The sequence below is a fragment of the Phasianus colchicus genome, chromosome 3 (genome assembly GCF_987193195.1).
Source record: "Phasianus colchicus chromosome 3, bPhaCol1.hap1.1, whole genome shotgun sequence".
NCBI classification, from domain to species: Eukaryota; Metazoa; Chordata; class Aves; order Galliformes; family Phasianidae; genus Phasianus; species Phasianus colchicus.
Genome location: NC_143438.1, coordinates 80,825,865 through 80,850,161, shown reverse-complemented (window position 1 = coordinate 80,850,161; position 24,297 = coordinate 80,825,865). Strand labels below are relative to the sequence as shown.

Genomic DNA, 24,297 nt, shown 5'->3' with positions numbered 1-24,297 from the left:
GCTCCCAAAACAGGCTCCTCATTTCCCCTCTCCTTTCGGCAGTCATGGTCTCCTGCCTATGTTCAGCTATGGACACAGTTCTCTGTTTTACACATTGGCAAATCTCAAACAAGTAAACAATTTCAAATCCTGTAGAAGTCAAAGTACTGCAAAAAAAAAAAAGTCACGATGGATTGTGCAGGTGTTCCCAAAGCTGCCAACAAAGCACAGAAGCAATGCCTGCAGTGCCCCAGATACCAGGAGTGTGCTACAAAGCTCAGAGAGAAAACCCAGTGTGCTGATCTTCTTAAGGAAGTAGGTCATAAAGAGGGAACGTGTGTTTCCAGTGAGAGCCATTTTTTACAGGCTAACTAAAAAGTAAGCACTGCTATTGAGGTTTTGGTGTTTGCTGGCAACGGGAGATGGGAAAGCCACGCAAAGCCAGGACAGCCCCCAGAAAGGAGACCCAGGGTGGGACACCCAGCACGGATCCAGGCCTGCGAACAAAACCGACGCTTCCTAGGCCCGGCTGTTTCCACGGCAACTGAACCCGCCCCACTTCCGCCTCCCGTCGTTCCCCGCGGCCGCCGAGGCGCCGCAGCGGAGCTCGAGGCAGTGCGCAGGCGCGCTCCGTCGCCTCAGCCGACCTCTCGTCATCTCCCCCCCCCCCACTCCGCTCGCCGCTTTCCCGCCCGGCGGCGCGGAGCGGCGCAGCCGGGCGCATGCGCACTTCTACAGTTCCTCCTGGGCGCTCGCCCGGTGGCGGCTGTTGCGCCGCGCAGGCGCGGTGGCGGCGGCGCGGCCGGGCGCAGGGGGGCAGTTTAACAGTAAACATCCTGCCGATTTGAACGGCGGGTTTGGGCGGCAGGAAGGGCCCCGGCCGCCATCTTGTTTGTTTGAGTGAGCGGCTCGGCTGGGCTCGGAGAAGTGCAGCGGGTACCCAGCCCGGCCCGGCCAGCCGCCGCGCCAGCCTCCCCCCGCCCCGGACACGGGTAAGGAGCGGCACCGGCCTCGCTCGCTCCGAAGGACGGCGGCTCCGTGCTAGGGCCGGGGGCGGCCGCACCGCCGCCGCGGCCTGTTGGCGGTACGGGCACGGCCCGCGGGGAGCGCGGCGTGAGGCGGGGCGGGCTGTGGCGGGCACGGCGCGGAGCCGCGGGGTTTCCGCGGAGATCCGGGCTTCGGGGTCCGGCAGCAGCGGGGTTGGGGCAGTTGTGAGTGAGGGTCCGCGGGCTGCTGCGCTCTGAGGGCTTTCTGTGGTTCTCGATGGAAGGCTTCTGCTAAGCGCGGAGCGAGGTGCTGTGTTTGTGTCGGTAACAAAGGAGGTGGGGGTATGTGTGCTTCGTTGGCGTGGCACTGCGAGGGTAAAAGTGGCTTTTGGTGCGTGGAAAAAAATACTGTAAATTTAGAGAAGTTAGCGTGCAGGCCCCCGTTGTGTGAACGTCTGTGTTAAGCACACTTAATACTTCTGTTGACCTCATACTCCATAAAACCAGGTATATGAGAAATGGGGAAGTGTCAGAGCATTAGGATCAGTCTCGAGTTGTAAGGGTTCATTTTGCATGTTTGATGTTCTGTGGAACTTGGATACGCCACGCACGCTGATCTAAAATATTTACTACAGAGGAAGCTGAGGGGAAACAAAAGGAGGAGCAAGAAGTTTGTGAGACCTACAATAATCTGAAATTGCCACACAAATTACTGTTGTCTGACCATCCAGGTTGCTGCTGTTCTACTCCAGATATGATGGTGTATCCCCCAGAAATGAGAGTAGTTGCTCAGTTGATGCATGAGTTTAACTGTGAGGCAGAAGGTGAAGAATCAAGTTTTCTTACAGTCAGATTTTTGGGTAAAAATAAAAGACTGATAAAGTCTGTTGTCTTTATCAACTAACGTATGTTTAAGGAGTGTGTTAATACTTCTTTGCTGCAATTGGATCATTACTCTTTTGACTTGGAGCTGCAGTTTCACTGTATGGTTTGGGATAGTTGAGGTAGGACATAAAAGTAGTCTTTTCCATTGTGTAAATGGACATGCTGAATCTAGGTGGCAGGACAGGATACCTGCAAGTAAAATAGAGGTCATGGCTGGGACAAGGAGAACCATTCCTAAGGATTGGTGACCTCAGACAGTGAGGATTCTGAAAGATCTGCTGTTTGAATTAGATGGTGCTAGTGGGTGCTAGTTCTGGAAGTTTGATAATGTTGGTATGTAGTATATTGTGACTGGAGAACAGTGAATGCATTTCCTACATAACAAGAAGTAAGTGTTTTGAGCAGTTGCAGACCTAGTAGTACACCCTTTGCCATAGCAAGTTGGAATGTAAGGTGATGGAAAAAGGCAAAACCTGGAGACAAATTGAAAATGCTGGTATGTGTATATCAAAAGTATGTCAGGTTGGACTAGTTCAATTTCATCTTCTGAATAATTGATTTTTTGGATATAAGAAAGTGACTTGTCATTGAGCTTCCATAAAGCTGAAGGTGCCACAAAGAAATGTACTAAATATAGAAAAATGTGAGTTAACAACAGAACTGTAAAGGTTATCAAAGGAAGGAGATGATATAATGCTGAGAGCACTGAGCCTTAAGGAGTTAGAATCGTAGAATCACCAAGGTTGGAAAAGACCTCCAAGACCATCCAGTCCAGCCATTCACCTACCACCAATATTGCCCACTAAACCATGGCTTTCAGTACAGCATCTAAATGTTTCTTGAACACCTCCACTGGAACAGGTTGCCCAAGGAGGGTGTGGAAATCCATCTCTAGAGGCATTCAAGGCCAGGCTGGCTGTGGCTCTGGGCAGCCTGGTCTGGTGGTTGGCGACCCTGCACACAGCAGAGGGGTTGAAACTAGATGATCATTGTGGTCCTTTTCAACCTAGGCCATTCTGTGATTCATTCTGTGACTTCATAAGTTTGAATTCATGATTAAGATGAAGTTTCCCAAGTACTGACTGCCCAGCTTTCCTGTTGCTTTTTTGAGTGGATCAGTTGCTGGATACTTTAAATAGGAAAATGAACTGTCTGAATTGTATTAGTATTACTTCACATATTCAATTATTTTGCATATAAAATTGTAGACTTCAATACTTCTGAAGAAAGAAAAATATTAAAAAATGGTGGGATTGTTGAGCAAGGTTTGGGCAGAGGAACTTGAAGGCAGTAACATTGACAGTAATGTAGGAAATATCCAAATAATTTTCTAGGACGGTATCTCTGATAAAGCAGATTTTATTCGTAATTGCAGTGGCGGGCCTCCTGCAAGCAGGAGAGCACGCAGAAAAACAGAGTTACATCTTTTATTCCCTATTCCCCGACGCTCATCTCTTACTCCCCTGGTTCCCCATTGGCTGAGTACTTCAGGTTCACAATCTTCTCGACGCTTCACTAAACATGGAAACACTGGACAAACATAAATTTTTGCTGCATAAGCGTAAATCTGTAGTTAATTAACTTATTCCACATCTGATCATTATTTTGCAGATATCTGCTTGTCCTTCTTTCTACAAAGATAAGCTTGGGAGAGAGGCAGGGGAGTATCCTGGTGCCTGCCTTCACACCCCAACCTTCTCACGGACTGAGACAGTTCAGCCTTGTGAAGAGGCCCTAACTTCTTTGATGTTTGCTAAATCTGTCTTTCTTTTGCTGAGAGTCTCTTATCCTAACAGAACAGCTCTACAATATGTTTTCTAATCCTTAGCACACTATATGTTTGGAACATTTAACAACTATTACAGTTTTGCAAGAAAGAATTAATCACATAATTCAGTAATAATGTTTCTAAAACATGCCGCTAACATATACAGTATTTTACTTCTTAGATCAACTATTTCTAAGGATAAGTTAGAAAATACAAATGCATTATGTTCTACTTCTTCAAACCAATTGCTACGTTTTAATATCAAATGCAGAAACAACATTCCATTCCCACAGTAACATAACAGATCATTGAAGCAAATTCAAAATGAATTAAAATCAAGTTTAAGCTTTCTTAAAACTGCAATTGGGCAGGGTTGGGATTTGATCCCAGCTGGTCTTGTGTGAGTACATGCTACTTTTACCTTGTTCATTTTTCTGTCTTTCTTGGAGTGCTGTAAGTTCTTATGATGAGTTTTGAGGTCTTGCTCCATAACTAGTCAATTTCAAAAGTTGACAAAGATATTTTACCTTATAATCTTCATAAGAGCCATCAGCTACCCTTTTTCTTTTGAGGCTTCCTATTTGTTGTTATTGCATCCAAAGACAGATGTTCTATGTGTCTACCTGAATGCTGTCTCTTCAGAAAACCTTCTAGTGCCTTTAACATTGATGCCAACCTTAAATTACACCAGAAAATCTTCCTCCTTTTATGCCTCTGCACTGATATACTGCCCTATGCATTAAAGGTCAAGCAATAAAATAAGGAAAATAATTATCTGAAAAGAAAGAAAAAATATTTGAAGAAAGTAAGAGCAGCCCTTGGGGTCTGCTTTAAGCCATTGTGCTGGTGCTCTAAGTAACTGCAGTTCATCTGCTGCAGCTAAGACATGCAAAGACACGTTTTTGCAGCTGATAGAAGCAAAGGTATTAGAATACAGCAGGTTGGCTGGAATTTCCAAGTTGCTGAGACTCCTTACTGTGACATGGGAAGATAGTGCTGCTTTGAACAGAAGTATTATTTGTTGGCAGTAGTTCATTTTAAAGTGCTTTAAATGATTTGTACTCTGATGCTCATGGTTTCTCTTGATGTGTTTTGCTGTGGCGAGGCTTCGATAATGGCTGAAAAGAAACAGCCTCTGTCAGAAGTTAGTTATATTGGATTCATACGTGCTTCAGAAGTTTCTAAATACCATACACGTGCAGTTTATTCTTCCTGCCTGCAAGATGAGTGAGCTTTAGGTTTGAGCCATAATTCTGGTACTGAGAGGAGTCAAACCTAAGAAGCAGTGCAAGCAGATTGGCTTTTGTGGTGTAGTGGTTTTCAGCCTCTGTTCTTTGATTTAATTACTAATAGAGTATACGTTTTAAAGCCCGTTCCCATTTGACTTGGGCTGTCAACTCTTTGAAAGACAGAGGTTGTTAGTAATTTCTGATTCAAAAAGTCAAAGCAAAAACCCTTCATCTTTGAGGTATAACTGACCTCCTTGTTTATAGGGGCAACTTGCTTCCTCTCCAATTCTTAACCATTTGTGTTCTGCTTGCATTATTGCTTCAAATCCTGGACAGCAGTGATAGGTCGCTTCTTCTCATTAGTCCTAACAGTATGTTCCATGTTTGACAGGAAATCTTCAGTACATTTCAGGCTTACAGTTAATGGTATGTTTGAAGTTCTGTCATGCTCATGTTACATATTTTAATGATTGTAATGTATCAGTGTATAATTGTACCAAACTCTGTGAATCAATGTACGTTCTTCTCCAACTGTTGGAAGGTCTTGTTAAGTGTGTGTTTGCTTTCCTCTGCTCTTCCTCCTCACATCTGTGGGTAACTTACCTGCTGCTCAGGGCAGTGCAATTCCAGTTACTAAAATGCTGTGCTACGAAGTTATGTCTCTGTGTATTTAAAATCATAGCATCATAGAGTTGTAGAATGGCCTGGGTTGAAAAGGATCTCAAAGATCATCTAGTGTCAACCCCCCTGCTATGTGCAGGGTTGCCAGCCACCAGACCAGGCTGCCCAGAGCCACATCCAGCCTGGCTTTTAGTGCCAAAAAGTATTATGAGACGTTTGAAACTGTGTGAGGGACTGAATTGTCCAGTAGCCTTTGGGGCAGCGTGGAGTTTTCCAAAAGCCAGTAGGAGGAAGAGGGAAAGAAAGCTTTTATTGACCAAGGATGCTTCCAAAGTGATTTTGTTTTGCTTCCTAGAAAAAACTTGCTCATTTCCAGCTTGGTGCAGTGCTGTTCTTAAACCCACACAGTCTCAACACACAAAAATAAGTAACTCTGACTTTTGTTAATTTGCAGCTGTTATGACTGACACCTGTCTTCTGAAGTCATAGCAGAAATTGTAATGCTTGCTATATGCTATGTTAGTTCAAGCTGAATGTGGCCTTTATTCTCTTTACATCTCATGTACTGTGTCCGTTCTTGGCTATGGGCAAAACTGGTGGCCAGCCTGTTTATCAGTCAGGCAAGTTTGATAATTTTTTGGGCAACAGAAGTGTTTCCATTCTGTATTTAATGCAGCAGAAATTTAGAGCTCAAATGCTTGACATTTGCTTTCAGGAATCTATTCCTAGATATGTAGATTTTTGTTTATTACCTGGGTATGCAGAGGTTGGCTTTGCTTCCACTGAGCCAAGTGCTTTTTATGAGTGTACACCATAAATACCAACAACTCTGATATAGCTGCTATGAAACTTGTTTCTTTTACCTGTAAGCTGATTGTAGTCACCTAGCTGTTGTCTTGGTGAGAATCTCTCTCTGGCTATCGTGTTTACCAAGGTTGTGTTTCACTGTGATCCTTGTTTGCTTGTAATTTGTGTTGGTACATGTTTGGAAAACGTGTTTTTATTGGTTAGAAATTGCTGCTCCTTGTGTCACCCAAACAAAACTGCCCCTACTTACTGCAGTGTTGGTGCTCAAAAGCCTCAGCTGTGCTTGCTGCTTTTCTCCCATTTTTCCATTTCTTCCCCCTCCCCCCCCCCCTGATATGGGTAGTGCTGGAAAAGAAGCTGTATGTGGAAAATCTTCTAACTCTTCAAAGCAAAATTCCCTCTAGCTTGTAGTTAAACTCAATCAGATGCTTACCTTCTGCAGGTATTAGCAGCTTTATGTCACAAGACCTCATCGTGTCTGCTTCCCCATGGCTTTATATGCTGGTGTCTTTATCAGCAGTAAGGAGATACTTATTAGATAAGTAGAAAACAGGTAGCTGCTAGGTAAGAGGAAGGAAGTCTTACTTTCTGATAGGGGAGGAAGAAGAAAGTGAAACCTTCAGGAAGTTTGGAATGATGCAATTAGTTTTCTCATCACTTGCATAAAAAAATATGAAATATTACTAAGAGGATTCTGAGATGGATAGCAGTCTGTTCAGAAGTAGAGAGTTGTACTTTCTGTTTTAAGAAAACATGGAGCAGTCTGCAGAGTTGACCACTGTATTTTAGAATGCTCTGTGTTTTGCTAAAACAGTATATAATATAGTAGGAGCTACTGAGAAAGCTAGACTAGGAAGAAATGGAAGAGGTAGAAGACCACTGTGGCTAAGAAAACTGGTACACGTCTGTTTTCATTCTGACAGTTTGGTACTGTCATCAACTTTGTTAAATGTATTCAAGGATTTTTTTCCTTGTATGGTAAACATTTTAAATTTATGTGAATGGTTTTAGTCTGTGGAAGGAGCATTGATTGATCACAGTTCTTCCTGCTTCATGTTTTCATTGCACAAAATTTATGTATTACATAACCGACACCTGTCAGTGTTTTATACAAATGGTTTGATCTTAATGAATGAAAAGCAAACATAAGGAGTATATTTGTGAGGATGTTACTAATCAAGAATTTTCTCTCTATCTGCCTTTCTCTTTACAGATCTGCTCTTCGATTTAGACATCTGGGACCATGTTCTATGCCCACTTTGTCCTGAGCAAGCGTGGGCCGCTGGCCAAAATATGGCTGGCGGCCCACTGGGATAAGAAGCTAACCAAAGCCCATGTTTTTGAATGTAATCTAGAGAGCAGCGTGGAGAGTATCATTTCACCAAAGGTATCTATTTTACACTGATGTAATGTTATCTTGTACTGAAAAGAAATTGTTTGTGCAGGTGGTAGTTACTATTTGGGTTGCTTAGAATTGCTGTTCTAAAGCATGAAAAGGCGTTTTCAGATATGAAGTACTCTTTTGAATGATTCTGAAGATGACTTTCTTGTCTGTTTTCTAATATTAGAGTATCATGCAGTTTAGTTAGAAAATATTTCATTTTGCATAAATGGAGAACTTTTATCTTGGTATGTTGTGCATCATTTAGAAGCAGATGTTTGCAAAAGAGAAAGCCTGAACTTGTGTGCAAAGTTATCTTTTAAAGGCCTTTGATGTGTTTTCGGAGTTGTTGTTACTGGAAGCTGCAGAAATAATATTTGAGATATTGTTTGTGCTTGTGACCAAAGTACGAAACAGGCTTTTTATCACCAGCAAAAAGAAGCAAAGACTTAGAATAGCTTGCAGTGTTACTGTTTTTTGTGAAGATAGGTTCATTCAATAACAATATTACAGGGTAATGTAGAAGCCTTGCTTTTGAACCTTTTGGATTTTTGCTTGTTCATGGAAAGAAAACAGGGACAAAATTGGAAGAATGTAACAGCTGTACAGTTACTGTGAAAATTTTTAGGGGGAATTTTGAGGAACTTATGTTCTTGATGTTTTTTTCTCCTTTGCTGCTCATAAAAATGAAAATATCCGTTCAAGAACTGGTGCTCTGATTTGGTTATAAATTCTGTCATTTAAGAGTAAGAAAGTCCCTATGTAAAAAAGAACGAAAATTTATTTTTCTTTTTTTTTTTTCATTGAATCAAACAAAACAGTGTCACAATGGTGCTAATCTGGATTTTGGAACAGTTGCCATTATGAAGCAAAGATACCTATAATACAATTACAGAGATGCTTACTGTTCTAGTACAAAGTCATTTCTTTCAGTGCCAGTCCTGGAAGGATTTGGAAAGGATAATTTTTGTGGACTCAGTTGAGAGTTCCTTTCAGAAAAAGGAGAAACTGCTGGGCACTCTTTCATATGTTTACCTTTGTGTAAGACTTTCATCAGTTGCTGTAATGTGAGTTAATGTATGCAGTTTTGTATTCATAAAGTTTGAAGGTAGACATTTAAGGTTTAATCTTTCTTCAACGCAAGTAGCCTGTGTGACTGAAACATTTAAGAAGAATCCTCTGGAGATTTCCTATGACTCCTTCAGTGCATGAAGTACTCAATTACACAGCAAAACATTCAGGTTAAGGAGGAGAGCTATTTAAGCTAACTTTAATATGACAATGTTTGTTTATGAACATCTTTTGTCTTCCACTGTTGTTCTACTTTGTAAGTGGAGGACAGATGATGGAGAGGTAGCACAGCATTGTCTTCAACCACACCTCAGCCTTAATCACATAGTAACTTCTGGCTGTTCAAAACTTGATCGTTTGTTTAGTTTTCACAACTGAAGTGACAAAGTTGTCAGAAAAGGATATGGTGAAATGGATTTTGTCTTGATGTCTTTTTTTTTCCAATGTTTGGAAATTCCTTACGTGAGATCTCACCAATTTACAATTTACTTACATTTTCCAACTTGTCCTAGAGTAATATACAGAGCATCATCTGAAACTGTAAACTTGTCATTCTTTCTTTGTTTAGAGTTTTCTACTGATTTTTATCTTTATTTGGAATATTTGATATTGCTGAAAAACTCATACAAAGCTGGCAAATTTAATCATAGGGAAGAGGTAAGGCTATACCTCAATCACTGATTGTACAATCTTCTTTTAGGTGAAGATGGCACTTCGAACTTCAGGACATCTCTTATTAGGCGTTGTCAGAATCTACCACAGGAAAGCGAAGTACCTCCTTGCAGACTGTAATGAGGCCTTCATTAAGATTAAGATGGCTTTTCGTCCAGGTACCTATATTTGTCCAAGTACATCTAAAGTTTTATTACCCTTTTTAAGGTGATATAAAGTTCTACTTCCTGTTCTTAATAGAATAACTACCTAAAGTTGTATAGGATAATTACAGGATAAGTTGTTTTCCTTAGTGTTGCTTCAAGCTGGCTATGTGAATGAGTTGTATGATGAATTATTTTTTTGATTGGATTCTGAACAAAATCTTTTCCTGTTGGAGCTGACTGAGTAAAATAGTCTCAGAAAATGATATGCTGACCTGAAACAATTTGAGGCACTTATCTCTGTTCTCAGTTTACTTTGCAGCTTAACCATTGTGGTGTTCGTTTGCTCTGAGAATTGCTTACATGTTTTAATCAACTAACAGGTACAAATATTGAATTGCCCTGAAAGCAGGGCTAAGTTTCTTAGTTGCTAGCCAAGGACTATGACAAGTAAATCTGTGGAGTCGTGCTTGTTCCTGGTACACCCTGGATGGTGATTCTTTGATTATCCACTGTGAAGGAGAACAGAGTTGGCAGTGTTTTTGAAGTACAGTAGCTCAGAATGGCCTGTGTTGTGTGGGTCAGAAGGCAGAACATGGAGCTCAGATCTCCCTCTGGATACAGAAGGAATTGAATCTGCATTTCCCCTGCAGATGTCCTGGCCTCTAAGCTTTTGAATTAAACAGGGGCAATGTTACTACTGGCTCTACATAGTATTAGGTTGCTACTTACTGGTTCTGTTTTTCTGTGATGATGCCCACTGAATAGCAGATAAAGTATCTCAGGAGGATTAAAAAAGATTCCAACCAAACACTGATGTAGTTTAGATCATCTAGCTATTTTCAGTACAGAAGTAGAAAATTTGTGTGGGTGGTCCAAGTACTGTGCTGGGATTTCAGAAGTTAATTGAATTGACTACCTGACCAGAAGCAGAGTAGTTATTGTGTTGTCGCTGCTTAGCACAAACCAAAATGTAGAACTGTGTATCTCATCTGGAGCATCCTGATCAAACAAATTCCTACCAGGTACCTGCATTAACAGATACCTGTGTAATATTGTGATGACCTAGAATACCTGCCTTAGCTGCATGGCTCAGCAATGTGCTACACAAACATTTAGTGACCCAAAGCTTGCAGTTCTTGCAGGGTTATACAGTTCAGTATGACAGCTTGATAAGTAGGTGTTGTTTTGTTGTTAGCCTGAATCTCAATACTAATATTATCTAAGATTTCTTCATAGGTGTTTAGCATGGTTTCAACTCAACAATTGAAAGACAATAAGTTTATGAAAGAACAGCTTCAGTGAAAGCACAGGGGAAGATGCTGTCCTTGTAAGGAATGGGAACTCATGCCTGAGTGTTTTTCTCTGCAGGGGTTGTGGATTTGCCTGAGGAAAACAGAGAGGCTGCTTACAATGCTATTACCTTACCCGAGGAGTTTCATGATTTTGACCAACCACTTCCTGATTTAGAGTAAGTTGATGCTTTTCTTATAACTTCTTAATGAGTTATCTGTAAACATGGCAAGTATACAGCTTGAAGAGTATACAGCTTCAAGGCCAGATTAGATGGGGCCCTGGGCAGCCTGGTCTAGCATTAGGTGGGAAGGTTGGTGGCCCTGCATGTGGCAGGGGGGTTGGAGCTTCATGATCCTTGAGGTCCCTTCCAACCCTGGCAATTCTGTGATTCTGTGAAGACTTCTTAGCCTTTAAGAAATAGGGGGGTTACAAAGGATACTGTTTCATGTATTATTTGTAATGGAATTTCTGGGATGTGGCTTGCTTTAATAAGTAGTCTATTTGGTTGGTTTCAGTTGTGCCCAATGACAGGATGAGGAGGAATGGGAACAAATTAGAACACAGGAAGTTCCAGACTAACACAGGAAAGAAATTCTTTATTGTTAGTGATGGAGCACAAGAACAAGCTGGCAAGACAGGCTGTGAATTCTCCTTGTCTAGAAATATTCAAAATATGCCTGGATAAGGCCAGATTGGATGGGGCCCTGGGCAGCCTGGTCTAGCATTAGGTGGGAAGGTTGGTGGCCCTGCATGTGGCAGGGGGGTTGGAGCTTCATGATCCTTGAGGTCCCTTCCAACCCTGGCAATTCTGTGATTCTGTGGTTTGTACTCAATTTGGATTATACACTAAATTTCAATTGGAAAAAAAAAAGCTTTTCTAAGAAAAGTGCTTTAACACACAGCTGAATATTAACTTAGTACATTTACTAGATACATTTTTTTTTATAACTATATTAATAGCTGTCGGAGTTGAAGGAGGGCAGTGCTGTTTTTAGTTGTTAAATTGGCCTTAAAATTAGTGGCCCTGCATAACAAGGCTGAAAGAGAGGTACTGATACATTTTCCGGAAGATGACACAACTTGAGTTAGAGGTTTTAACCTTTAATAGTCTCAGTGCTTCAAGTAGGACATCCTATTCTGTGTTTGTCATCCACTTTTTCATTGATTTAAATGTGTAGTGAACTGTTTAGGAATTACATGCTTATCTAAGAACTTATCTGTTTGTTTATTTTTTAATGGAGATGTTAATAATTGTCTTCTGTTTGTTTAAGTGATATTGATGTGGCCCAGCAGTTCAGTTTGAACCAGAGTAGAGTGGAAGAAATTACAATGAGAGAAGAAGTAGGCAACATCAGTATCCTCCAGGATAATGACTTTGGTAAAATCTTGTATATTATGTTGTTGATAAATTAGTTTTGATAACTGTGAAGTTACAGTCTTGCAATTACTACAGAATTCCTGCTAGTAAGTACAGAAACAAATTAGATCAAACAGGATGTGTTTCCATATGTTTAGTTTTTATATTTTTGAGTTTTTCCAGAAAGTCTGCCCTCTGTTACTCAGCATGCTTCTGGCTGCTTACCTAAAGCTGAAGAATGTTCTGTCACGTTAATTAGTGAAATACTATATCAATTTTAATATGATATGATATGAAGAAGTCAATTGTCACTTGAATTCTAGGCATGTTTTCAGTCAAAAAATTCTAGCAGTTGGTGGTGACAGGTTTGCTGATGCTCCTTTCAATATCTGCTCAAGGATGGTGTTCTAAGACTTGAATCAAAACCTGAAAATATTTGGGAAGTATTTACCTTTGGATAGTGAGGGTGTAATAATATCCATAATTTAAAAATCTTATTGAAAGTGTAGTCTGAGCTTTGATTGTTTATTTGATATCAGTTTGGCAACTGTACATGCAGCTCAGTCTCAAGACATAGGATATAACTTTTTGAGTTGTCTTTTGATTGTAAGATCCTGCTGAAATCTGTTTCAAAAAAGTTTAAAGTGGAGATGTTTTTCTTGTAATTGTTTAAACAGTATTTCTGCTGTTAGCAAAATGATGAACATTATTTAGGGCCACAAAAATGATTCAAGTGGTAAAACATCTCTGCTATGAGGACAGGATAAGAGAGCTGGGACTGTTCAGCCTGGAGAAGAGAAAGCTTCAGGGAAACCTTATAGCAGCCTTTCAGTGTCTAGAGGGGCGTGCTGTGAGGAAGAAGGCAGGATCTGGTGTGATAGGACAAGGGGAAATGGTTTCAGAGTAAAAGAGGGGAGATTTAGATTGAATAGAAGAAAAAGTTTTATAAAATAAGGGTAGTGAAGCACTGGAACAGGTTGCTAAGAGATGGTATGGATGCCCCATCCCTGGTGACATTGAAGGGCAGGCTGGACAGTGCTCTGAGCACCCTGCTTTAGCTGTAGGTGTCCCTGTTCATTGCAGGGCAGATGGACTAGATGGCCTTTAAAGGTCCTTCCAACTCAAATGATTCTACAATTTCTTCTATTTTGCCTATTAACTCTGAAGTTAAAGTAACTCTGAAAATGTTTGTTCCAATATATATTTTGCACTCCATGAAAAATTACAGGATTAAAATGATGGAAAGGTTTGGTCTTACAAGTGGACCTTTCTTGATGGGTTAGCTAGGTCCCTTGCATACCAGTTCTTCTGCATTTACAGCTGTGAAATCATATTCTTGCAGGTGACTTTGGGATGGATGATCGTGAGATGATGAGAGAAGGTAGTGCATTTGAAGATGACATGCTAGTGAGCACCAGTGCTTCTAATCTCTTACTGGAACCTGAACAGAGCACCAGTCACCTTAATGAGAAAGCTAATCACCTGGAATATGAAGACCAGTACAAAGATGATAATTTTGGAGAAGGAAATGATGGTGGAATATTGGGTATGTTTGAGAAATTAAAATATTTTTCCTCTCTCTTATGTTGTACCTTAATATTTTCTTGGGAAGGAGAGTGAGGAGGTTGTTTACTTTTTTACTTTGATCCTCTTAAGTTGTGCTTTCAGCAGTACAATTCTGCTTTATGAGTGCTGTAGCAGCACAGACAGTACATTCCAGGTGAACTGTATGTTTTTAAATGAAGTAAAATCAAATCATCCAGAGCTTTCCCATTCAGTAAAGTAGGAAACATTCTTTAAAGAAAAAACAATATACAACTCTGACTTCTCCCAGTGGTTTTGTTAATATGTTACAAGTTATATTAAATGCTTCCACTTGAAGTACTAAGAAACATAGCAAGGTGCAAGTATGTGGCAAGTGTATTGTAATAAACTTTATCTCTAAGTTGTGAGTTGGAGCTGAAATTTGCCTTGGAAGATGCTTTGTGATGGCTTTCATGTCAGCATCAAAAGTATAGATTTCTCTAACTTCTGCACTGTCTTTATCTATGTTCTCCTAAATTTGTCTATACTTCATTATAAACTTGTTTGTACTTTGTGGAGGCAAAGTGATGATGTTTTCATATGGTCGTTTCAGATGACAAACTCCTCAGTAATAATGATGGTGGTATTTTTGATGACCCACCTGCACTCTCAGAAGGTGGAGTAATGATGCCAGAGCAACCTCCCCATGACGATATGGATGATGATGATAATGTATCAAGTGAGTATGATCTAAGGCTAGAACTTGAATTGTTTTTAACCAGGTTTAATTAAGAATCTTAATTCCTTAGGAGTATGTTGAACTGAATGTATGTATGAAATGTGTCAGACTGTTTTAAGATGTGGAGGGAGAGGATGGGAAGCATAGCACTGTTTGTATTTTGACATTATAGTGCATTGTATTTGTTCTTACTGGCAGTGGGTGGACCAGACAGCCCAGACTCAGTAGATCCAGTTGAACCATTACCAACCATGACTGATCAGACAACTCTTGTTCCCAATGAAGAAGAAGCTTTTGCTCTGGAGCCTATTGACATAACTGGTAAGTAAACTGTTTGGAAATATTTTCTTTGGATCATTCAGAGCCCACCTTAATATGATGGAGTAGAAATGAATGACTGTACTTCTCAGTTGAGAAAGAAACCAAGGACTGAGTGCTGAATTCATTTTATCCTAATTTTGACCTTCCAGTGCTTCTGGACAGGTAACTTGTTTCAGTAATCCTGGAGAAACTGGTTTGTAACTTTTGAAGAATGCGTGAAGTTTAAAATAAAACAACAAAAACAAAAACAAAAAAAACCCCACGGTGACTAGTATTTTTGATGGCCAAGAGTGATTGTTTAAATTGTGAATGCTGCTTGAGAAGGAGTAGTCTTTTTTCTAGTATAGCTTTTAAGAATTGCTGATTCCAGCAGAGAAATCTCTTTATTTCAAGCTCTAGTAAATAGAGAAAAAGACAGAATTTCATTAATGCAAGACACACTTGTTTTCTTTAAGTGGTATTGCATTTGGCTCAATATAAACAGATCCCTGCTTTAACTTAAGTGTCACTAAAAAAAAGGAAAATAAAATTAAGATCTATTAAATGTAGTTTGTCCTGTATTTGGAACTCCAAACTGATTTACTGCTTGACCAGTTAGTAAGCCCTGGCACTGCCCTCTGGTGGTAAGGTAGCAACAGAGGTCCTTAGCTGATCAGCTGGGACCAGCAAAGACAGCATTTACCAGAGCTTCAGGGTCTGCTGCCAGGGGCCACGCTGCAAACAATTTACAATAAAGCCTTCTAGAACAGAATGAGGTACAGGTATGACAACCACCCGTATTACCAAAATTCACATAGGGCTTAAGGAAAAAAAAATCATCAGTAAGTTACAGTACTTCAGCTTTTTGGCCAGTGGGACCTTACATCTCAGGGGTTTGCTCATGAAGAACACCAGCCAAACAAACTGTGAGGGAGGAGGCATATGCAGCTAAGGATATTGACAATTATAAGGAAGATTCAGTTACACTATGAGTGTAGCAGAAGAATTTGTAGGCTGTGGGACTGTATTTGTAGTGAGTAACATTTGATATAGTGCTTTTAGGTTTTCATACCTTCTAGTGCTGATACTTCCTTATTCTTGTGGCTGCATTATATGTGGTCAAGTAAGGCCTGTAGAAAATCTGTAAGATTTCTACTACGATTTGGTATCTTGGTGAACTCACCTTCATTAATTTTAAAAAATCTCGACAGTCAAGGAAACCAAAGCAAAGAGGAAGAGAAAGCTCATTGTGGACAGTGTGAAAGAGTTGGATAGCAAGACCATTCGAGCCCAATTAAGTGATTACTCTGATATTGTTACAACGCTGGACTTGGCGCCCCCTACGAAGAAACTGATGATGTGGAAAGAAACTGGAGGAGTTGAGAAGCTTTTCTCTCTGCCTGCGCAGCCTTTGTGGAATAACAGGCTACTGAAGGTAATGCTTTTATACAAATTAATTTTTATATGGGATGTGTTCAGGATTGTGCCTCGCTGGTAAACACCAGTATTTGAGTTACAATCTAATGATAGGAATATTCATCAGTTTTCTTCTTGTTTTTGCTTTTTTTTTTTTTTAAGAAAGACTCAGTAAAAACGACATAAAATACCAATGCTTATTTATCAGTTACAAAAGCAATTTTTCTTGTTTATAAATGTTGGAGAGGAGATTAAAAAGGAGGAAGGAAAGATGGCATGTGATTGCTTTATGTGACACAAGATATTGAGAGCTGCAATAGCGAGTCATTTAACTTTCTCCTTAGCTCTTTACTCGTTGTCTGACACCCCTGGTTCCAGAAGACCTAAGAAAGAGGAGGAAAGGTGGAGAAGCTGACAACCTTGATGAGTTCCTTAAAGACTTTGAAAACCCAGAGGTGCCCAGAGAGGAACAGCAACAGCAGCAGCAGCAACAGCAGCGAGATGTCATTGGTTTGTTTGTCATTGGTCATTTGGTCAAAGATGCTCTGCTTTCCTTCAGAGCTTGTTTCTTTCCTTTGTTTTTAATATTAATTTCCTAAATATAATGAAGTAAGGACTTTAATTGCTTGCTTAGCTTTTTATACAGTCCCTGATTTAAAACAGCTTTTTTTTTCTAGAAATAGAAGACAGATTTGGTTTGATCCAATGGATTAAATGGGTATTGTATTGGTTTGTATACACATCTGTACCAGATCATTGCAGAAGCTATGCAGTCTGTTAGGATACTTCATTCTAAATAGCAGATTGAACCTAGATACATCAGTACTATTTGAAACTACATTACTAGAACTGTTTTTATTATGGAATATAGATGAACCAATTCTGGAAGAACCAAGTCGTTTACAAGAGTCAATGATGGAAGGCAGCAGGACCAACCTGGATGAATCTGTTATGCCACCTCCACCACCACAAACTGGTGTTAAACGCAAACTGCAGCAAGTGGAACCAGAACCAGTGTTACCTGTAAGAATTATTGTGATTTTTTTTCTTCTAGTTTTAATCAGAAGTGGGAAGTATCTTTGAGCAGAATGTGACACAAATTTGAGGTACTGACTTTCTTTGCTATCAAGATACAGTGGAGTAGTACCAGAATCTCTGAGTGTAATGCCTTTATGGGATTTTTCCGAAAAGTTTGTGTAAGCTTTCCCCTGAATTCAAATTGGGTAGGAACTGATGGTGTTTCATCCAAGGAAAGTCTTCAATGAATAAATTATATCAAGACTTTCTGCTGTGGCAAGTATATATTAGAAAGGACTGTGTGAGCTGCACAGATTCATTCTACCTTTTAAAAGATATTCCTGGTGGTTCACTGTTAATAGTTCAAACAAGATCTATCAGGAGAGATTTCTCCTCTGGGTTATGGGTAAGCTATTTCATATCTACCCCTTCTGTAAAAACTGTGCTGCACTATGAACTGAAACCATATTTTTTTAAGGGAGAGAAGAAAAGTGCAAAATTAAAGATACGATCTCTGAATGCCTGGTGAGAAGGAACAGTCCTGGATCGTGCAGTCTTTCTCACGCTTGTGAACTTGTTATCCCATTTCTCATGGGATTACAGGTTACTTACTGTTGAATGACACAGATGTTACATGGTCTTATAAAAAGCAGAGCAATGGATGAAATTGGTATCAACTGCTGAATTAGATAATGTGTTTTGGGGTAACTTGGATTATGCCAACAAGATCAGGTCTCTAGGTAAACATACCTTTGAGGTACCTGCCCTATGATGCTCTCATATAGTAGTAAATGCTTAGAAACTTTAGAGTGCCTCATTCTTAATTCTATTCTGTTTGTATTACAAGGGACAACATTTTGATATGCTGAAGGTGTCTTATTGACTGAGATAGTTTGTTCACGTAGTACTGTGTCTGGTTACGTGTGCTGATCCAAGAAATGAGATCAGTAGTTTTGCTGGGAAGCCTTTTTCCTTAGTGATGCCTTAACTTTTGTTTGAGCAGAGAGTGAAGCATTAAAAATGCAGGTCAGGAGAGCAAATGGACAAAAACATTACTTCTCATTTTTCAAAACTTCTTATAAATGGCTAAGAGAAGAGTTAGAGAGACTTGGATGTTGTGGAACGTTGTCGTAGTGTCAGCATTCTGTTGTAAAAGCACCAAAGAAGTGATTCTCTGTTTATCTGTGCTGTGTATTCCTAAAGCATCCACCATCGCAACAGCTGGAAATACCACCAGTAGAAATGCCTCCAGAGGAGCCGCAAAACATCTGTCAGCTAATACCAGAGCTAGAACTTCTACCAGAAAAAGAGAAGGAGAAGGAAAAAGAAAAAGAGGAGGAGGAAGAGGAGGAGGTAAGAGCAGAGCTCTTTAAAAAAAAAAAAAGCCACAAACCAACAAAAAAAAAAACCAAAACAACAACAAGCTGTGTAAAAAGGGTTTGTGTGTTCCCTGGCACTGTTTGATTTTTGTATTCAAGAAATGTTAACTTTTTATTTAGAGAAATGTAGTTGTTGCATGACCATTTTACAAATCACATCTGCATTCTCTTGGGAGTTAGAGGATGCTTCTCTTCTCATGTGGTTCGATTTAAGCTGCTCTCTCTGAATTTTGATGCTTTATGCAAGAAATTTTGGACTTTGATTTTCTTAGTACTGCAGCAAGCTGTTGCTGTTTGCAGTGAAATGTTGCTTTATAGGAGTACAATCAAAACTAAGAAATACATCTTGATTTAATTTTGAGAGATGAAAGAAAAAAATTGTCCAGGTGGTGTTTTCTGCTCAATTTGAAGTACTTGATTTAAGACTGGAAACAAAGATACTTGCATGTGTTGCTTTCATGGTGATTTTTATAATTGCAGGCTTGAAATACAACTTTCATTTTAAAAGCCATATGCAATACATCTTCCATAAAACAAACACAGTTCTGAGTGCTTCATTGGACATGGTCCTCTCTAATAACACAGCTCCCTTTTGCAGCTTTTAGCAACCTGTTTTCCTTTTTCACTGACTCCATTTCCACACTGAAATGAGAATGTCAGTGTTGAATAATGTTTACAAAATAAAAGAATTGTTGATGTTATGTTTAGTTTAGATAAGTCTTTTTTCATTAAGCCAGCATGACTGAACTTCGTTGTGTTGCTAGTTAGCAGCATGACATTTTGAGGTATAGTCATAGCAGCATGCAGCCTTACTAAGATACATCAGCTTAAGCATTTATCTTCCTCTGTCCCATTTCCTAGTTGTACCCTAAGAGTCAGGTTGTCCATACCTGGTTAGATTGCATCTGTCTTGGTGAAAAGAAAAAGCTGCACTGATACATAGAAATACCTCTTGTAGAAGTTGGTGCATGAGAACATCTCTGGTTTTGTAAGTGAGTTCTGGCTGCTTGCAGGAAGAAGATGGCACAGGGGGTGATCAAGATCAAGAAGAACGGAGATGGAACAAGAGGACTCAACAAATGCTTCATGGGCTTCAGGTACACATTATCAGTTATTTACTTTCTCTTGAAGTAGCTTTTGAATGTACCCCCTGGTGCTGTTGACCTGAGGTGAAAGTTTAAAGCCTTTATTATCAGAAAATACGGAATTAAAATATCAGCTCTGTCATAAGGAGGAAAATACTCTTGTAACTGACTAAATCATAATGTAACTGCCATGTTTTTTCAAATAACATTTGAAATAGGACTTTTAACTTACGTGTTTTCCAGCCACACTTTGTACACAAGTAAGATTCCCAGAAATGCTGTTTCTAAAATAACTGAGTTTGTGTTCTTGCAATGAAACCTTAGCACCCCCTGACTTTGAGCTCTGTAAGAATAGGCAAAGTAAGAATAGACAAACATTGTCAAGATCCAGGAACAAAACTGTTTTGTGGGATGTTTGCTCCTAGATGGACTAGTCTGAAATCTTCTGTGCTACGATAAGCTGAATCCCCAGCAACTGGGGGAATGTGACCTTGGCTCTGTAGTGCAGCATTACTTTTCAGCAGGTGGCTTCAGACTGCCATTGTCAGTCTGCACAACAGATAATCGTCTGTAGAATGGATTCTTGCTTGCTAGAACTGAAGGGCTTTTTCTGATAAGAAAATTGAATGCCTCTAGTATATACTTGAAGTTGAGTGCAAGCTCATGTCTGCTTGCATGTAGGTCTGCCTTTTGCTTTCAAGTCTGTTTTGTGGTCCTGTATAATCAATGAAAATTATATAAAGGAATATTATATAATCAAATAATATTAAGATGTTATAATAATGAAATAAGCAAGAGAGTTAGGCGCAGTGAGACAAAGAGAATAAATAGGAAGCTTACCCGTGTTGTGGGCTCGCTCAGGAAAGACCAGTGGAGCAGATCTTCTGAAGAGAGAGAGATCCTTCCCCACTGGTAGTCAGCTCTTAAATGGGTCTAGGAGAGGTGGAGCCAGGCTCCACCCCTTCCTGTAGCACAGGTGAATTGCTTTCACCTGTGCTCCCAGGGCTGACTCATAAACCACTGGAGTGTCAATTCCATCCCACTAAGCTGGCTTTGTTTTCCAAAGTCATCTTTCTTGGGGTAAAATTAGTCCACATTTTCTGATAAAAGCTCATTGTCACTATTATATCTCTGAAGTTCTGTTATAGTTGTGGGGGTTTTTTGTGTGTTTTTTTTTTTTACGTTGCTGAGTTTTTAGTCAAGTATGATTTAGTGGTAATTTCTGTTTTCTCAGAAATACATACTCAAGCAAAAGCTTTAAATTTCTGGAGCATGAGCATGTGACATTGAAGACTGATGTGAATGAAGTCTGTTCTTTTGCTTGCCTGCAAGAATTCCGCAAGCTTAAGATCGTTTTAAACGGCTTATATGGATTAAGTCTAACAGGCAGCTAGGCAGCACACCATCACTTCCCCAGTGAGATGGGGGACAATATCAGAAGGCTAAAAACAAGAAAGTTAACAGTTTGATGTAAAGATGGAGTAGCAGTTGAAGTGTAGTTGCTTGCACAACCAGAGCAAAATAGGGAACTCATTCACTACTTCCCACGAGCAGGCAGATGCTCAGCTGTTTTCCAGCATAGTAACGCAGTAACTCGAGACACGTCCCACACTCCCTTCCTTTCCTCTTATCCCATAGATTTAATTCAGCATGACATCGTATGGTATAGAATATTAGCTGATATTCCGTATCAGTTGGGGTCAGCTGTTGTGGCTTTGGCTACTCTTAATATCTTGTGCATTTCCCAGCTTTCTTGCTTTGGGGGAAGCATGAGAAACAGAAGGCCTCGATGCTGTGCAAGCACCACTTAGCAACAGCTAAATCATTGGTGTTTTATCAACACTGTTTTGATCACAAATTCGAAACGTGGCACCAGATGAGCTGCTATGAAGAAAATTAATTCTATCCCAGCTAAAATTAGTACAGCTGTCAATTAAAATCATTTTTAAAGTGTACAGATGTTTAGTTGGTAATGTTCCTTATTTTTGTTCTGTTGAATCATGGATTTCTTACAAGAGCTTCAGAGTTTGCCTTGGGCCACATCTAGCTTTGTTTGATTGTCTCCTCCATGTGCCCAAAAAAGGATCAGACTGGATAGCTGAAACATTAAATCTGTAATGAGACTCAAAATTAGGATCTGTTTAATATGAAGTAATTTCATTTGGCCAGCTTAATATGTTTTCATCTCATAGATATTCCAGAGTAGATGGCTCTGTTTTAAACTGAAGATGTTAGTAGTTGTTCTAGGCAGCAAACAAATGTATTTCCCTGCATCCTTTATATTCTGGCCAAGACTTTAAAAAAACATAAACAGCTTTTGGATACTTTATTTCAGACAAAGAGGATTTTTAGAAATAAACAGGCTTCCACCTTGGGAAAATGATGCCTCTGTACAGAATCTGAGCTCCTGAATTACTTTTTGAAACAACAGTTCACGATTCTGTTTGGAGTTATTTTCATTCTGAGAAGTAAAACATGATTTTTTATGTCTCTTCAGAGATAGTTGTTCTGTAGTCAAAAAGCCAGCTGGCTGCTGATATCCAAAGCCTTTCTGTTATACTGCGGTGTTTCTGGAATATGTGGCCTCAAGACTGTTTTTCTTTTTCACTCACTTTGGGGGATCTTCGTTGGTTTCATTTAGATAAGATCCATGTGCAACTTATGTACGTGTTGTAGTGTCCCTGCCCAGTGTTGAGTCCATCACAATCCTTCCCAGCATCTCTCAGATGATGACAAAACAGAATCTTGCCAATTGCTGTTCATGCTTGTATGCATTTTTTAAATTTGCCTTATCAATGTTTGTGTTTTTCAGAGAGCTCTTGCTAAGACTGGAGCAGAATCCATCAGTTTGCTTGAGCTGTGCAGAAATACAAATAGAAAACAAGCAGCTGCAAAATTCTACAGTTTCCTGGTACTTAAAAAGCAGCAAGCTATCGAGCTGACACAGGAGGAGCCTTACAGTGACATCATTGCAACACCTGGTCCCAGATTCCATATTATTTGAATGGTTAGATACGGCAGAGCTAGTGTTTGTTCACTAGTGCATATGTGTATTGCCCCTTCTGTAGGGCCCTCAAGACCATTGCAGAAAACTTAGATTTTATTGTCTGTATAAAGTCCTCGTTGGGTTTTTTCGGGGGTTACCTGGGTTTTGTATTTTAAATTGACCACTTAAATTTTTAGTGAAACTGCTGGGGTGGGAGGCTTGAGTTCCAGCTGCAGAAACCAGGCAGCTCAAGGACCCGGATGAAGATTGTGCTAAGAAGGCAGAGCAGATGTGTGCAATATTGGTGCATGTAATGTTTGAGTATCATGACAATGTCTTACTATCATTCGACTAGTTAATTCAATAGTGATATTTTAAAACCTCTACAAGTAAACCTGAATGGCCAACCTATTGTCTGGTTAAAAATTTTGCCAAACTTGTCTAAAATGTTCGGTCTGCTTCTCATAGTTGTGGTTTTTTCCCCTTCCTTAGATCTCTGTGCATACTGTGGGTCTCTTACAGCTGCCAATATGAAAGGTAGTGCCTGATACGTCAGCTTGCTTTGTCACTGCATTTTTGCAGTCGGATTTTTGTAGCCCTTGATGCTAAGGGGAAATGGGTGTCTGTGAAAAGCCCTTTCTGGGAGTGACACCATTGCATACATGAAAGGACTGAATGTGTGTTAAGCATTTTAGATGAAACATAACTTTCTACTTATCACCTCATTACAGTCCACTACTGTTAATGGCTAATAACTGTTAATAAGCATCAAGTGAAAACTCTAGCCATTTCATTTAAACCTTCTAAGATATCAAAATACTTTAGGTTTGTTAGAGCTGTATATAAACTCCAGACTTTTTAAAACAAACTCTAGATTGTAAATTATCTGATTTTTATGAAGCAGGCTTATAAAAGTAAGAATAAAAAGTTGAACAGATTACCTCTGTAGAGGTACTACATTCAGATACCACCTGTACTGAAAGGGCAACAAGCTTGAATATACAGTGTGAACGGGCATAGTTCTGCTTAATTGTGTAGCGTGTTAATGACTCTTTGGATATATTTATGGTTTTAGTATTGATTTTCCAGTAATGCACACTCCTGTGTTCCAAACATGTTATCAGATTTGCAAAAGAAGTCCCATTTGATTTTACATACAAACAATGAAGCTTTACTGTTAGATCAAGTAGTACCAGAAATTATGTGAATATATTGATTATGGAAACCTGTCTTAACTTTTTTTAGGGCAAAATTATTCACACTGAAGGTTCTGGTTTTAATGTGGGCACTTTGTGGTGTAATTTTGGGACTGAAATTTCAGTGTATACAGAAATGTAAAATTATGTGAATGTTTTAAAAAAAAAATCTGCAACTCCATGATGATCATGTTTTAATAATCCTTGGAAAAGTTAATTAATTGTATAAAATTACTGCAGCTTTATTTTCATCATGATGTGCCTGTAAAACCATGGTTTTCCCCTTTGTAAAAAGAGACATTGTAGATAACTTGAATGTTTAATTATAGAACAGGTCATTCGTTTCTCGTTACACTTTTTAGTCTGGTTTTGTTGCTTTTCAAGAATAATATTCTTGAAAATAGTTGATGCTGTTATGTATAACTTTTCTAATAAAAGTTGTGTTATAAGCTGTTATGTG

At 39.5% G+C, this 24,297-nt stretch overlaps 1 protein-coding gene across 2 annotated transcripts; it reads left to right on the top strand.

Moving 5' to 3' along the window:
* The first annotated feature begins 789 nt into the window (after positions 1-789).
* On the top strand, positions 790-24,297 carry RAD21 (RAD21 cohesin complex component). 2 transcript variants are annotated; one of them, XM_031591150.2, is made up of 14 exons: positions 790-971; positions 7,489-7,662; positions 9,428-9,557; positions 10,914-11,013; positions 12,110-12,216; positions 13,538-13,741; positions 14,333-14,458; positions 14,657-14,779; positions 15,970-16,193; positions 16,519-16,684; positions 17,046-17,197; positions 18,395-18,544; positions 19,584-19,667; positions 22,468-24,297. In XM_031591150.2, the coding sequence occupies exons 2-14, from the start codon at positions 7,519-7,521 to the stop codon at positions 22,657-22,659; spliced, it is 1,902 nt and encodes a 633-aa protein (XP_031447010.1). In that variant the 5' UTR covers positions 790-971; positions 7,489-7,518; the 3' UTR covers positions 22,660-24,297. The 2 variants fall into 2 exon arrangements, with proteins under 2 accessions (XP_031447010.1, XP_031447011.1); XM_031591151.2 differs by having other exon boundaries at positions 790-1,063.